This window comes from Bemisia tabaci, chromosome 8 (assembly GCF_918797505.1).
Source record: "Bemisia tabaci chromosome 8, PGI_BMITA_v3".
In the NCBI taxonomy this organism is placed as follows: Eukaryota; Metazoa; Arthropoda; class Insecta; order Hemiptera; family Aleyrodidae; genus Bemisia; species Bemisia tabaci.
The window spans coordinates 6,606,816-6,623,738 of NC_092800.1; the positions used below are offsets into that span (position 1 = coordinate 6,606,816).

General features: G+C 40.4%; 2 protein-coding genes across 4 annotated transcripts in view; one reads left to right on the plus strand and one right to left on the minus strand.

The window, feature by feature from the left end:
• The window catches only part of LOC109037983 (retinol-binding protein pinta), a 57,027-nt gene that overhangs the window by 15,163 nt on the left and 24,941 nt on the right, over window positions 1-16,923 (minus strand). The gene's annotated exons all lie outside the window — the stretch shown is intronic.
• On the plus strand, window positions 960-16,019 carry LOC140225209 (uncharacterized). Of its 3 annotated transcripts, none has more exons than XM_072303203.1 (4): window positions 960-2,060; window positions 3,036-3,146; window positions 3,791-3,868; window positions 9,545-16,019. In XM_072303203.1, the coding sequence occupies exon 4, from the start codon at window positions 13,369-13,371 to the stop codon at window positions 14,236-14,238; it is 870 nt and encodes a 289-aa protein (XP_072159304.1). In that variant the 5' UTR covers window positions 960-2,060; window positions 3,036-3,146; window positions 3,791-3,868; window positions 9,545-13,368; the 3' UTR covers window positions 14,239-16,019. The 3 variants fall into 3 exon arrangements, with proteins under 3 accessions (XP_072159304.1, XP_072159306.1, XP_072159305.1); XM_072303205.1 differs by having other exon boundaries at window positions 10,294-16,019; XM_072303204.1 differs by lacking the exon at window positions 960-2,060 and adding an exon at window positions 2,322-2,792.

Sequence of the window (16,923 nt, forward strand, 5' to 3'; positions counted from 1 at the left end):
AACTCAAGAGGAGTTTCAAACGTTGACAGCCCGTATTGAGGCTATTCTAAATTCACGTCCTCTCACTCCACTCTCCTCTGACCCACGTGATTATCAGGTTCTCACCCCTGGCCATTTCTTAATTGGTCGGCCATTAGTAGCGTTACCAGAAAGGCAATATGACACGGAAAGTCCACCATTTCTGCATAGGTGGAATTTGGTGGAGTTGTATGCCCAACAATTTTGGCAACGTTGGCACCTTGAGTACCTTCATACACTCCAACCACGAGGGAAGTGGTTGGAACAAGCCGGGAATCTGGAGGAGGGAACATTGGTTCTTCTCCATGATCCTCAAAGCCCCCCCTTAAAATGGACTCGAGGCCGAGTCTTACGTACATTTCCAGGGAAAGATAACAACACGAGAGTAGTAGAAGTCAAAACTCCCAACGGAGTGTACAAAAGACCGGTGGTAAAATTGTATGCTCTGCCATTGGGTGGTTCTCAATAGTTAATTTAGCCTTCTCGTAACAAATGAAATCTACTCTATGTTCAAGATGAGCAATAACGAGAAGTCAGTATCTACTCACCCATCTCCCATATCGACCAGTGTGTCTTCCCCTCCCTCCGCTCCATCGACCAGTGTGTCTTCCTCTCCCTCCGCTCCATCGACCAGTGTGTCTTCCCTCCTCCCATGCCGTTCCCCTCCGTCATCGACCAGTGTGTCTTCCCCCCTCCGCTCCATCGACCAGTGTGTTCTCCCCTCCCTTCCTTGAGGAACATAAGGTGTCCCCCACAAATTCCGCCCCTCACCGTTTGGATCTCTCCTCCAATTTCCTCTTACAAGCAACATTGCAATTCGATCAATGGTTCTACGGGAACCAGGTTGCGGTTATCTCACATCTCCAAAGGGAGAAAGATAAGGAGACTTCAAACAAACAGTTGTGATTGTTGCTCTATCCTTTACGTGTATCCCGTTCCCTTCCCTTCCCCCCTTTTGGCGCGTATACGTAGTATACCGCCTTTGCGATCGTTTCGAACCCTACTCGATACAATAACCGAGTCCCTTAGTTCCTTACCGAAAAGTGACTACCGCGAACTTCTGAGATTTTCCAAAGCGTGTAAAAAGTTTATTTATCCATCAATAATTATGATTTAAAGTTGTTTCTCATTCTGGGGCTCATTAGTTTATGTGCAGTGAATACCAAGAGTCTACGTTACTTGGTTTTTTCAAAAAAAGCCTAAGAATGCGACGCGCTGATTTAAATTATGCATATATAAGCAGAATCAAGCGAATTGATTCGAGGATGGCTGAGCAGGTCGGCACTCTCGAAATGAGAATTTAACTCCTCCGTTTTGTTCAAAACGTTGCTTTGACAGATCTGTAACCTCGGTTATAATTTCCAAAAGTTGGTACCCGTGCTCTGATAGTGCAATCTGTGTAAGTGCAATCTGTGATGAGCCTCGAGACTCAATAGACCATTAGCTAAACGTGGCTCATACAGGAATCCACTTACCCCTCTCTTTCCCACGCTCCTGCTCACTGCGTCGGCGTCTCGACGAACAATAGCTAATGACGGTTGCCAAGCGATGCCGGGATCCTCAGCCCGGATCCAAGTATAAAATTGGTGATGTATTACTTCGCCACTTCGTCGCATTCCTTTCCGATTTCCAACCGTATAGAGTCAATCCACCGTTGAAACAGCAAATGATGAATAGGAGTCACGAGAAACCATGAGTGTCATATGAAAGCGTGCTATAATCGGGTCATGTACTGCGTAAAGCAAGAATTGCACCGTCTGATTACTTTGCTCTCATTGGTTATCCCTTATGTACGTCATGATTGATTGCCTCCGCATTTACCCCATTTTATCGGTTGGTGTGCTCATCTTCTTAGAGTTTGTCTATACTTCTTCGCCGTTGCCTAGTTCCCGATTTCACTGCTATGTCTGTCCGCCATTTTTGCGAGTAGATTCCGAGCTTCGTTTTTTCGAGTCCTGTTCTTTTCTTTTGCGTGATTTTCATCGTTTTATTGAAAGTTTCAAGTGTGCATCTGTCTTCCTGCACATCCAGCAACATCCACGGTAAGATTATTTTATATTTACTGCTGTATTTATCATCCACAGTTCGTCTTATACATGGCTCTTTGTCTACAAGGGAATTCAGCCCACTATGGCATCAGAGTAGTGCTATTGCATCAATAAGTGAACATGTGATTCTCATTACCTTCAATCCACCGGGCAATATCACCTTGAATGAAGAATCAAAATTTTTCATCATCTTATTTATTTAATGTGACAATTAGACCAAAGTCCCGTAACCCTTCTTGGAAGGAAGCCCATTTGGTTCACGTCACTAATTGCTGAACATATCAATATTGGGGCTATTTTCAATCTAAGTGATGGATCATGCTGTATACTTTGGAAATTTTGATACAAGTTTCTATCATGGGGTTAAGTGAAACTTATTCGAAACATACATGTCAGTACTAGGTTTGTATATCAATTATACCACAGTAAACAACCAGACTTGATCAATACCATTGTTGAGGTATCGTTTTAGATGCATTGTTAATCTCAGCCGACTTAAAAGTACGAAATTGCATGATGCCATCATGAGTATGACAAAAAAGTAGACATCCAGCCGCTATTCCAGCAATTGCGTTGTTGCGGTTAAGCCAGTTGTGTAGCGATGCCCAGAGCTCACTGGTTCACTGGCCAACTCGTCAGTCTCACAGTTGCTCAGCGCACCATCACATAGTATTGAATCATTGTGACCGTTTAATTTTAATTTCATCTATTCAATAATTTTCTTAAGTAAGACATATGAATTGATTCTTCCAAAACTTTGATGATTTTCCAAATAAAACTCCTCCTGCATTATTTGTTATCGGCAGCATGTAGGTAATATAATGGATGGCATTTAACATTGTATTTTTCAATCCTCTATCAACAAGCCATAAGTTTTTCTTCATATCTAATTTTTCCCCAATGCTTTGAAGATGAGAATTAAATTTTTTTTTGTGAAATGCTTATCTTAGCTAAATAATTTTTTTGCAGATGGTTCGTAAAGTAGCGCCAAGAAAAAGAAAAAACTTCCAAAGCGAGAAAAATACTCCGCAGCGCAAGGTGCTTAAACTTCAACATGACGAAGCAGAAAACCCTTTAAACGTGAGTACTATGATTTTGTCATGGGAACGGAGTTCCCCATGATATTACAATCGTTCCGTTGCTTTCGCTATGGGATTCCCTATACCTCTGCGACCTTGAGCGTTTCGCCCAGTCTCCGATTTTTGGTTGATTTTCCGATGTATCAAAAACTGTTGTATTTTTTAGCCAATCATGTCTCTACGTCAAGTTGTGTTGATTCCTAAAATTCGCTTTCAGCGAGTTTTTTTCCACCTCGAGATGTCGTGTCTGACTGGTAAATCTGCGCAGAACCACGAAGTTCCGTTTTTAGGCAAATTCTTTTTTTTGGGAGGTTCTGATTGGTTATTTTTCGCCATCAGTCTTCTGTTCGTTGGTGCAAAAGATCGCCTACCTCGTTGCTCTTGAGAAGCCGCCATTATCCCACCTCAAATTTTAAACATAGATATGTCACTTTTGCAACTCTGCTGCATTCAATCCTTTCAAAATTAATTCTGCATTCAATAATTCATGAAAATTTAGTCAAGATACTTTCTAAATTGCATCTGAGCAATATTGAGAGTGGAAAATCACATCTCACCTATCTGCCTACTATGTTATCATTTACATTATAATAATCATTATTTGCCGTCGTAATCTTTATTTTTCTTTTATAATCATATTTCCAGAAGATACTGATATTGACGATGTCATTTCCGAAGTTGATGAACAAAATAACAATAAGAAGAGTACCTGGCATTTTAACGGTAAGAAAAATTTAAATGCGAATACAATATACACTTGTAAGTTGATGATGTAACTGCAGCAATACATATCTCCATTTGCAGCGTTGCAGAATTCCTGGCACATTTTATTTTCTACTTGAAAAACTACTGAACATCATGGTTTCAAAATTTCAATGATTTTCCTTTTTTCTATGAAGAATATTTTATGAAATCTTCAAGCCATGATGTTGGTTTTGTCTCCTTTTAAAATATGAAATTTTTGCAGAAATTTTGAAACACTGAAACCAAAATACGCATTATTACAGTTTCACAGTCAAAATATTACTTTTTTAAAATATAACATACAATATTCTTTTTGCTTCAAGAGAAATAGATTAATGTAAAATATGAATCAACTGTGGTTATGCATAACTGTGCATCGCTGATGTGCTTGTCTAGATCATTTAATTATTTGTACCTTAACACAAATTAAGAGGATGTGTTCAATGATTAAGCCTCCTTTTCCAAACCAATGAAAATATGCCTGACCAAAAATAATCCACCCTCAAAATATTTTCTCCACTATTCTGCCGTGCTAAGGAAAAACGCCATATGAACCTCCAGACATTGCCAAATCTCCTTCGACAAATCACTAAATTTCAAGGCAGTTTGTAAATATTTTTCTTTCAATTTCTCAAGTATTTTTGCTTGCAATATCATCATAAAAGTCTGCAAATTTCTAGAAAAAATATTGATAATTATCGTCAAAAATAAACATTTTATTGGAGGAAATTAGGCAACTCCCTAATGTTCATACAACATTCTTCCTTGGCATGGCAGTATCGTCTATCCTGGTTACCTCCTTTTTGGTTTCATTCATGTTCAATATCATACGAATAGTAATTACGTGTCTTATCACTGATGGACAGAAACAGGCTCAAAGAAATCATGAAATGTATGTACAAATTCTTAAATAACATGCTCTCTCCTCTGTTTCTCTTAATTATTGAAGAGTTAACCCAGTTAGCAGGGATTGGGAACCAACCCGCATCCTGCGTGTGGCGCGGAGAAAAATCAGGTTTCCCGACGCGCGCGGGAGAGAGACTCTACCTGCCTAGTAGTTCCGCGACTTTAGCCGGTTGAGGATGAGTGTCCAGCACGCCTCCCGAGACCGCTCCCACGGGCAACCAAGAGAGGAGGCGGAGAGAGACATCGTGGCGCGGGTTTAGCGGCCTCCTCTCATGGCCCAGTGGAATATCTCGGTCGGACCCGTGCAATCTTAATGTTTTCCAAGAAATGCACGGGAAAAATCCGTTCATTTACTTTCTTTGTAGCTAATTCTTCATTTCGGAATTTTTTAAATTAGGAAAGCGGCCTAGTGTTGGATGTAAGAGGTCTGCAAGTTGGTGCGGGTATTTACAGTTATTTTTTTTTCCAGGCTCTTCCATGCCACAACACTCCTTTCTCACCTAATTTATTAAAGATTGTTTTGAAAGGAAATAAACGCATTTTTCTCGAGGCATTCTTGGGAGGAAACCATGATTATTAAAAAGATGTTGCCTTCTATGCAAGTAACTGCTTTTGAAAACTTGCTCATACCTAAAGTCTACTTACTCAATTTGTGCTCGCTTACCTAGTAGCACAATCTCCCATATATTATACTCATAATATATATTATTTTATAGATTTTTTCAATACTTATTTATAAATATATTTTTTAATACTATAGAGTAAGATATATCCTATTTTATACCTATAATCTACCTATATTATAGGTATATAAATTTATATTACTTTGCGCTTTTTTCTAACATGTATTATAGGTATAAATATATATTTTATACCTATAAAAGATGTATAAGGAATTTGCTCCCCACCCCCCTCCCTCCAAAATTTCCTTTGACAATGCTCCCTCCCTAGGCTATGTAGGGTGAATGGTCTCAATGGTCCTTACCCCTACTTTGATTCATCATTAAATGCTTGCGTATTAAACCTGCAAGATGAAAAACTTTGTTATTCTATTAGGAGGGTATGCATGAGCTTTTAAAATATACTTGATGCCATGGGTTTCACTGCAACGGAAGACCTCAACTTGTCGAGCTCTGGACATAGCAACATAAAATGGATAAGTAAATGATGCAACTCACCTGCAAAACTCAAAGTGGTTTTAACAAGCGACGTAGACTGATGAATTCAACAACTGCGAAATGAATTTTAAACAAAGTCTGCCTGGTTTGAGTTTGGATCCAACGGTCAGATTCTGTTAAAAATCTTATACGAACAGCTGTCCATTGATAAGAAGACATTCACATTTTTGATTTGATGTAATTTCATCATTCTTCATCTTACTTGCCACGGATCATACAATAGAGCAGATCTTAATACAATGAGGATGATGAGTAACTACAGATCCTGATTTACATTACCTACATATAGTACCATTATCCTTGATTTTCCTTGCATTTCCTAATCATTTCTCAATACGTAATCTGACTCTTAAATTGCAACACTTCTTAGCTTTTACCTAATTCTTGCCATATCAAGATGTCAATCTCGGCCTACATTTCCATTAAAATCATACTCGCTTGAGTAATGAGAGAAAACAGAAACTCATGGTTATCGTCAAAGTGATCACTGGAATCTGTGTCTTCTATTCAGCTGTGTCTAGGCACATTGAGCAATCTGCTTGAGGTACTTAAGTATTTATTCCTTTCTTTACCTCTAGGATTGTGAAAATGCTCAAATTGATGTTATTTGTCATGATTTCTGGGGTGGTTAAACTAGACTGCAAAATATCGCATTGATTAAATCAAGTATCTATGACACATCTCGAATTTTTTTTCCCAAAAAAAGAACAGTTGCCCGTGAAAATGAAGAATCATTTTTAAACCAAAATATTGGCAACATTCAGAGAATTTAAAGCAAGATCTCTTTTGGAAAAAAAAAACCTTGCATTCGATGGAGTTAGCGATAACTGTATTCAATGCAAAGTTTTCTCCAAAAAGGATCCTGCTTTCATTTCTCTAAATTTGGCCAATTTTATGGATTGAATTATATTTAAGGCTCATGCCCTGGGGCTGTTGTTCTTTATCGACTAAGAACCAAAAATCTGCCGAGATATTTGAATGAATCATTGCGATATATTGCACGGCCACAGTTTTAAACACCCTGATATGACATAATACCTTAATCAAATTTTTCTGCTCAAAGAGGCTGCCATTTCAAGGAGAAACCACACCGAAGTACACTAGATTTAACGTGAGAAAATGACAGAACACAGAACATAACAGACCGATAGATTTACATCCATCGTCATTACAGGCATTGATTAAACTCTCATCAAGGGCATTCTTTGCGGTTATAGGCTTAGAACAAAAGCCATCACAAATTTGAGACTAAAGTAAAGTATTGTTTTATTGTCACACCCACCAGTACCTAAAATGCCATCTGACTGCATGAATTAACCTGTTAAGTAGTGCTGATTCAGAACTGAGCAGAGATTGACATTTTTCTCGACATACGATGACTCTGATCTAGTGAGCAGGCTCTACTCCCACTGCTTCTGTATCTTGGGAATATACTTCAATGAAGCAATTTAAGAGAAGACGCAACTTAATTTTGGTGTGCGGGCTAAATTTTGATGAGTGCCCCATTATCATTTTAAGAATTTCGGTAATGATTCTTGTTCACTAACGCGAAACAGAGCCTAGCCTGCAGTGCTGAAAGAAAACGTCAGGCCGCAAGCTGTGTTGCTTATAGCTGAAATACCTACTACGGCTCTTTCTTCCTGCTCTCATTACCTGAATGTGATAACGATTTGATGAACATTACCATGAACTATCTTAAGAAGAACACCATGTACGTACTTATGAAATAATGACCAAAGAGGAGTTGTTGAAAACCATAAGAACAATGGAATTAGTGCCTATAGAGAAACATAGATTACAGTCATTACTCCTAAAGAGCTTGGGTAAAAGGTAATAACTGATGCACATGGAAACTTACAAAGCCAGAAAATTTTCCTAATCAGATTTTAAACGAGTATGATTGTGTTATGTTATGTACCATGTACCGCAGTTTAGGTTGGGAAGATCAGATGACGATGTTCACGCCAGAGGCTTCTAAATCACTGAGCACTTAAAGTTGCATTAACCTGGTGTATTCAATTGAGAATTAAAGAGAAAAAAGACACACAATACCAGAACCAAAGAATTCTCGCGGCGTCTGAAGGAGCCAGGAGCACATAGAATTGAGTTCTTTCGAGGATTTACCCCATGGTAGCAAACCAATCATCACGAAACAAAACCACAGATCCATAAAAATAGTAATGAGACTGGTAGGTATCTATGAGCCGAACCACACATTTGTGAAATTACGAAATTACATTACACAGGTACTTGAATGAGAATGAACTACACTTTAATCATATTCACATGCCAACGGGCAAAGTGGATAGCATAGCATGACAGATGCACATGCACATAAACGAACATGTTGCGGCGCGGGTTAAATAGAGATAAGATAGGCGATGCGCTGCGCATACCCGATGGACCAGGGGGAGAGGGACAGAGGGCGCTTCTCGCAGTGGGAAACCCATCTCTCCGCGCCACATCCAAGAGCGGGGTAAAACCTGACGCGGACCCGCGGTATAACCTAGGCACAGCATGCCCCGCGGAGCCGCCTCTTAGGCGCCTCATCTACGCGTAACAATCGCCGCCCCTGGACAGCTCTCCAGAGTGGCTCCAGAAAATAAATGACGGAGAAGAATCCTGCTAACTGGGAAAATATCAGCAAGTATCATGGGTTTTTATTCCTGTAATGACATTTCTTTCCTATTGATTTCTATATCTTCATTTTTTCATGTAACTATTTTCAAAATTCATTTCTTATTTTATATTGTACATTATGTTTCATAAACATTAGATGAGTCTGCAGTAGACGTAAACATGCCGATCACACAAATTAACACAGACAAAAATCAAAAGCCTATAATTGGTAAAGTAGTCTCGCTTACCAGTCTTGCTTCCTATAAAAGCCCCCAGAAAAATGGACTAATAATTAAGTCCATCCTTCAAGATATGTCTGGCCAAATGGGCCTGTTGCAAACTTTTGCTAGAGCAAAACTAAGAGTTGTTTCTTACAGATAATGCCTCCAAAATCACGATAAGCGCATCGGTAAAGTCTGAAATGCACTCACAACTTCACAATCTGCCTAAGAAATTTGCGGTTTTTTGAGCTTCCCGCTTCGAAAACGATACTACGGTACAGGTGAACATTTTGTTAGAGGAGCCGTTCCATTGGCGGCAATACTCATCATGGCCGACGCCAGTCCGCCAAAACACGTGTGATGGGACGAGATAACATCTGAACAGGATTAAATCAGATAACAATCGGCGTGTTTACGTTTATATTTTCCTCGCCCGCCTTAATTGATCTTGAACTCTCCTCGAATTACTCGCGGAACTGCGCAAGCGTCGGCCATGATGAATATTGCCGACGATGGAGGGACTCATCTAACAAAATGTTCACCTGTGCAGTAGTATCGTTTTTGAAGCGGGAAGCTCAAAATAACGCAAATTTCTTACGCAGATTGTGAATTTATGAGTGCATTTCAGACTTTGCCGATGCGCTCATCGTGATTTTTGAGGCATTATCTATAGGAAACAACTCTTCATTCTGCTCTAGCAAAAGTTTGCAACAGGCCCATTCTGTTAACAGGATTCAATGAACAAGCTGAAAAATTAGCCTCAATTTTAGAATTGAATGAAAGTTATCAAATATCGAAGGCAATAGTAAAGCCTGCTGCACCACTCTTTAATAAAACAAGTCATCCCTATGAATTAATTGCGTCCCAGAAAACACAAATCGAACGAGTCAGCAAAAACAAGGTCAATTTGCCTGATGTCACTCACAATTTTGCTGCATTTGAAGACATTAATAATAACTTGATTCCCCAAAATACTATTGTTCATGTCGAAGGCACTGTTACTGAAGTATTTTCTGCTTCCTCCGGCATAAATACATATCAGAAACCATATGAACGCAGAGCAGTAACACTTACAGATTATGCTGATAATAAACTTAATCTTATTTTATGGAACGCCAATGTTAATATAATTCAGAAAGAGCATATTGGCCGCAGAGTCAAAATATTTGACACGAAAATTTCCTTATTTCAAGAAGCTGTCTATGTAAATGCATCCAACTCTAGAATGGAAATAGATTATTAATGACACACTTCTCCAATTTTTATCAGTACAAATTCTTAACTTCATAACAAATTGATAACTTGTAAATTTTACAAATATTTATTAAAATTTATATCTTTTAAATTTTTCATTCAGTATTCTTTTATAAATAAACAATGTATCATTTTCTCATATATGTCCAGTTTTTATGTAGTCTATAAATATAATGTTAATAAAATCGTCTCATTTTTACAATAACTGTGTACACATTTGTTTTAGATCACAAACCTGAGTGCCTTAGAGATATGACAGGATTTTTTGGCTCCTTTATTGTGACAAGTGTGCAACATCCAAGGTACGAATTATTGACGCGCCATATCAACACTTTGTGTTGGATATCTCTGCTTGTTTTTCTGTGTTCACAGTGACTGAGCAACAGAACTCCAAGAAACCGCCATTGCGGACCACTATTACAAAAATTTTTGAAAACAACAAATGCGACATACTCGACCATCCTCTGCGGCCACCGTTTGTAAAGTGTGCAAATGGACATTATATCTGCGGCTCATGTCGTCAACAGCTGACAAATGACGCATGCCCCTATTGCAGAGTGCCATTAACAACGGTAATCAGGGATCGTATTTTGGATGAAATTTTTTATGCTGTCCATCCGACATTTGGTTCGGATGACCCAGAGCCTCCATTAGGCCGGGGGGCCAACCGGTCCTTGAATGCAACCTCCGCTGAACCCTCAAGACTGCCAAGGGGCAGGGGGTATCTCCTCTCCCAGTTGGGAGTGCTAGACTCTTCCCCAGGTGATTGTTGCTCTATCCTTTACGTGTATCCCGTTCCCTTCCCTTCCCCCCTTTTTTTCTGTGTTCACAGTGACTGAGCAACAGAACTCCAAGAAACCGCCATTGCGGACCACTATTACAAAAATTTTTGAAAACAACAAATGCGACATACTCGACCATCCTCTGCGGCCACCGTTTGTAAAGTGTGCAAATGGACATTATATCTGCGGCTCATGTCGTCAACAGCTGACAAATGACGCATGCCCCTATTGCAGAGTGCTATTAACAACGGTAATCAGGGATCGTATTTTGGATGAAATTTTTTATGCTGTCCATCCGACATTTGGTTCGGATGACCCAGAGCCTCCATTAGGCCGGGGGGCCAACCGGTCCTTGAATGCAACCTCCGCTGAACCCTCAAGACTGCCAAGGGGCAGGGGGTATCTCCTCTCCCAGTTGGGAGTGCTAGACTCTTCCCCAGGTGATTGTTGCTCTATCCTTTACGTGTATCCCGTTCCCTTCCCTTCCCCCCTTTTTTTCTGTGTTCACAGTGACTGAGCAACAGAACTCCAAGAAACCGCCATTGCGGACCACTATTACAAAAATTTTTGAAAACAACAAATGCGACATACTCGACCATCCTCTGCGGCCACCGTTTGTAAAGTGTGCAAATGGACATTATATCTGCGGCTCATGTCGTCAATAGCTGACAAATGACGCATGCCCCTATTGCAGAGTGCCATTAACAACGGTAATCAGGGATCGTATTTTGGATGAAATTTTTTATGCTGTCCATCCGACATTTGGTTCGGATGACCCAGAGCCTCCATTAGGCCGGGGGGCCAACCGGTCCTTGAATGCAACCTCCGCTGAACCCTCAAGACTGCCAAGGGGCAGGGGGTATCTCCTCTCCCAGTTGGGAGTGCTAGACTCTTCCCCAGGTGATTGTTGCTCTATCCTTTACGTGTATCCCGTTCCCTTCCCTTCCCCCCTTTTTTTCTGTGTTCACAGTGACTGAGCAACAGAACTCCAAGAAACCGCCATTGCGGACCACTATTACAAAAATTTTTGAAAACAACAAATGCGACATACTCGACCATCCTCTGCGGCCACCGTTTGTAAAGTGTGCAAATGGACATTATATCTGCGGCTCATGTCGTCAACAGCTGACAAATGACGCATGCCCCTATTGCAGAGTGCTATTAACAACGGTAATCAGGGATCGTATTTTGGATGAAATTTTTTATGCTGTCCATCCGACATTTGGTTCGGATGACCCAGAGCCTCCATTAGGCCGGGGGGCCAACCGGTCCTTGAATGCAACCTCCGCTGAACCCTCAAGACTGCCAAGGGGCAGGGGGTATCTCCTCTCCCAGTTGGGAGTGCTAGACTCTTCCCCACTACTACCAGGACGGAGGAGGCAATTAGATTCCAGACCTGTCGAGCTGGGGTTTAATGTAGAAAGGAATCTCCAATCTCCAAATCCGAATCTCCAAAGGACCATTGGGAGAAGTTTAATTGAAGCAGCGTTCGAAGAATCGCTTTGGGACACCTTGGATGTTGACGATGCCGGAAATATTTTTGCACGAGTCCCTGTGCGTAGATGTTAGTAATGGTTCGGGACCCCTGCCTCCGGGGCTCGGGCTGTCTCAGCTGCGTCAGTAGGGCGGGTCATCCTACTCGTCTTGATCCCTTCGGGGTTCAAGGCGGGCCGGGATGTTCCCGCCATTAAGACTTATCAGCTGGGACGGTCTGGGCCACGGTGGAAAGGGTTACCATGGAACTGTATGAATAGATTTTGGTCTTAGCTCTTACAGTCAAAGTTGCAGAGAAAAAGTTTCGTTCTGTCCTAATCCCTGTTTTTTTGACCCTTTCTTGTAAACCCTTATTTTCTAAAAGAAAAACAAAAGAACCTTTATCCCTTCTATAAAGTGAGTTTTTTAATATTGGTATTATTCAAAGCTTCATTGAATATTTATTCGTAATGATAAATTTGTTAGTAATTTGTTCCAGCGAACATCTCCCACGTTTTCCTAGTTGTTCTTGTTCTATTCGTATAAATAATGGTGCTCGATTATCCTTTAAGATATTCGTTCTGGAAATGGCTGAACGTTACAGCATTTCGTACCGGTAGAGAAATATGCTGCCGTGAATAGTAGGCACGATCTATATGAATATCGTTGAGTTCCATTATGTTTCAATGATTCATTTTCTTATTAACTTGTTCCAACGAAGGTCTCCCACGTTATCTCGTTCGTTCTTTTTATTATTGGTACATAGAGTCGTCCTCGATATACTTTTGAGGTACACGTTCCGCTATTGACCAACTGCTAAAAGTTTTCGTCTCTGAAAAGCGATTTGCTGCCCGAAATGGTAGCCACGATGAGCACGAATACTGTTGCGTTTCATCATGTTTCTAAATTAATCTTGTTATTTAATATTGTTCCAGTAAACGTTTCGCACACTGCCAGTCAAATTTTGCCAGAAGTTCGGCGTAGTCTGTTCATAGAGCCAAGCACGTCCCAACAACACTAATTCTAATTCTTCCGCGCTGGCAACCATGACGGCGGTCTTTGACCTGCCCTCGATAAACGGAGCATTTGAAGTAGGTATCGCTGTGGGTGTGGACCCCGCGCTGCCAGACAACCACAAGCTCCCAGTCCTGAGCAACGTCAACCTATCCAGTGCAGCTGGATATGCCGCAGCCTGGGCGAACACAACGTTCAACAGCAATCCTCCCGAGATAAGGAACCTGTATGCTAGCGCAGCCGCTGGGATTGTCTTGGCAGGTCTTGCGGAAACAGTTGGCGGCAGGCCTGACGGGGACTGGATGAAAGGAGATCAAACAGATCCCACCATCACAGACCCGGCTGCTCCAGAATCTGTCACCCCAGATGCCATCGTGAAAGCCCTATCGATTGTGATAGCCACTAAAGCAAATTTATTCTTGATGAATCATCACACGGGCCAAGGACCGTTGCAGGGCTACGCTAAGAAAGTTGCCCTTGTGCAGTACCCCAGTTGGCGTGAAAATGATACTGCAGAGGTTACGTGCATTCACACTATAGGGCACTGGGCATCTACTCTTGCAGTCTTCCACATCGCTCAGGTCCCTGGAATAAGGGCTCTATCTGGACCAACTTACACTAAATCAATCAACATCGTGTTTTCAAATGATGCGAAGCTCAGGTTTGCTGGAATGCCCGCTGGCACAGCATGTCACAGCATTGCCTACGAAGGAGCGAAACGTCTGGTCTGCAACATGCTTGGCCAGCTTTGCCGCTCAGTGACATGTCAGCCTTGCCAGGAATCCGGAAGTCGGTCATGGAGAACCGGATTGCTTATCACGTCGGGGTCACCATTATGTGGAACACTCAATCAAAGAAAGGGACGACTCCTACATTCCACATTCAACTATGAGTTTATTTAATAATAATAGGTTGGGAATACATCAGCTGATGAGTTAACACTTATCTTCTTTGCTGAAACCACCGGAGTACTTGAAGAAAACTTCCCAAACTGATGACTCAATGCCAAAACATTGAGTATTTGAGTCAGAAACGACACGTATGGGCCGGGGAGGTGGGTGCGAGGGCCAGATACAAAAGGTACGGACGATTATTACAGCATCAGGACTAGTGGTTAATACGGCTGAGACTGGAATATCTAATGTTATAGTTGGGCAAGGAGATAACCAAGTATTATATAGTATTACTATTGCCAGTATAAGATCTTAAATGTACACCGGATGAATATCTTCATCAATATGCATTAGAAGTGGATAAAATTGTCAGAAATTTCTTTATCAACCTAGAAAGAATTATGAATGAGATTGGAATGGAGCTAAAGCTTGAGGAAACATATGTATCCAGGAGCATTCTAAATTATGGCAAAGATATTATACAGGTATAATGGAAGCTATCTATCTGGGTCTCTCAAGGAGATGTCCAAGACTTTCTCAGATGTAAATGATATATACCCCGAGTCGAGGAGCGTCCGCAGCTACGCAGCAGACTAGTCGCGAGAGGAAGTCTGTTTTGACGGCCCACCTGATTGCGTATCCTATCTACCACGCTGACCTCCCGCTGCTCTTCAATTAAGAGAGAAACAAATGAGGAGCTTCCCCGAAAAAGGGCACATACCGAAAAAACGCGTTGTGAGAAAAACGCATTTGAAGTTTTCATTCTTACTTTCTGGCGACTGATGATGACATACATCGGAACTGGGGCTCTCTTATCTACGTTCATACATCCTAGAATGAATAACGACCATTGGTAAAACTTACACTTCTTTCAGTGTTGTGGGAGGAATTTTTTAAAATTTTCCGTTATGAGCCCTTTTTCCGGAAATGGACCGGTAGTCACAGTTTTTGCCTTTTCAAGATGAATTTTCGAGACTTCAACGAGTTTCTAAACAAAAATAAATAATTCCGATTATTAATAAATAATATTTTCGATCGCAAACGCGCGGGTGGATCATCTTCGATCATTATGAATGAAAAAGACAGCGAAACACGCGAAAAAAAATCGAAAAATTCAAACTCACAAGAGACCATTAACAATTGAATGGTTAATAATTACACAAATTCACGTGTGACCGGTGCAACGCGGAGACAATCCCTGCAACCCGATGCTATTGCATTGATTAGCAGAATCAGTGCCCCCTTCTTTTTATTATTTTTTTTACCCACTTCCCTCTCGCTTATCACTCATAAGAGATAAAATTGCTGATTTAACAAATTTGTAGTCAAAGCAAAACAAGTGTTCGATAAGTTTCAAAGTAGACTTCGCAATAAAAAAACCAAAAAAAAAAAAATCCAGCTTCTTGTAGCTTCAAGTACTCTTGTGTGAGCACTTAGCGTTCGATAACACCCATTTTTTCAGAGCGGCGAGAATATGGTAAGTGAAACGAGACGTACACTGAAAATAAAAGGGAAACGAAGAAATAACAGTAACCGCAATTTTCCTCAAGATTACAAGCTTCTTACAAGCCTTTTTAAACGCGACCCAGACTGCAGAATCCTGCAATCCTACATTTTATAAACGCCTGTTTCATGATTCCCCAACTTCTCAATTTTGGATCATTAAATTTCTTCGACTTGTTAATGCCAAGAGGTGTAATGATGTTTTACATGAGAAATTTTCACTTCAAATTCTTGCGAATCATAATTAAGGAGATTGAAAAGACGAAAGCATTGGGAACTGGCCACCCCAAGATATGATCATATTTTTGAATTTCTGTGCTTTGCACATCTCGGGTTTATTACCCACCTCCGGACTTAGGTCCACTCCTTATAGGTATGTAAATAAGATATTACTCTGTTGTATTTTGTGTATTTCTTTTTTAAGTGTGTATTTAATAATCTTAAAGGAATTGTATACAATGCTGTTTTAGTAGTTTACATTGAATAAATATTAAAAAAGTGTAATTTGCATATTTGATTCTACGAGGGAAAATTTCTTAGGTTTGAACCAAACCCTGATTTTCAACAGTTCAGTGAAATTTCCTGGTTTATAGAGTATTCTAACAGAACTGAGGAGATTGACATTTTGAGGCTGCAAAGGACAAAGTAAACATTTCACTAACCTATCTTTGAGAAACGTCAGGGAAGGTTCATGATGAGAACTGACCTTCTTATTCAGAAAATAGTCATCAGGGTCAGGGAAAACTACTAAGCATCCAGCAATGGTGAAGTTATCTGTGTAAGCTTGGATTGCTTTTTCAGCCTCTTTCCTTGTTTCATAATCCTGAATTGTTGGGTAATTTTTTTGGTTAGTAATTCATCGATAAACGCTCAGTAAATTTCATCATTGGTAAGTTCTATGCATTTGGTTTCCAAAAATTCCGGGTCAACGTTAGGAATGATGGCAATTGTGTTCTGATACTTCTCATTGAGAGACAAATCTTTTGCAGGGGCCTGGTATCCCCGTTTTTTAATAATTATTTTAAGTCTTAAAGCAGCACAGGTGCAGGTACGATTCTTGAAGCACGTTATATTGTTGCTTCATGTTCATAAAAGAATAAAATTAGGAATATGACGAGAGAAATTATTTCCGAAGTACATGTTAACCTGATAGCCTCCTTTAATAAACCAGTTCGATATGAAGTCTGTTTG

Bases quoted from the DNA above. Each gene is read 5' to 3' on its own strand.
- LOC140225209 (XM_072303203.1), top strand. From the start codon at position 13,369: ATGACGGCGGTCTTTGACCTGCCCTCGATAAACGGAGCATTTGAAGTA.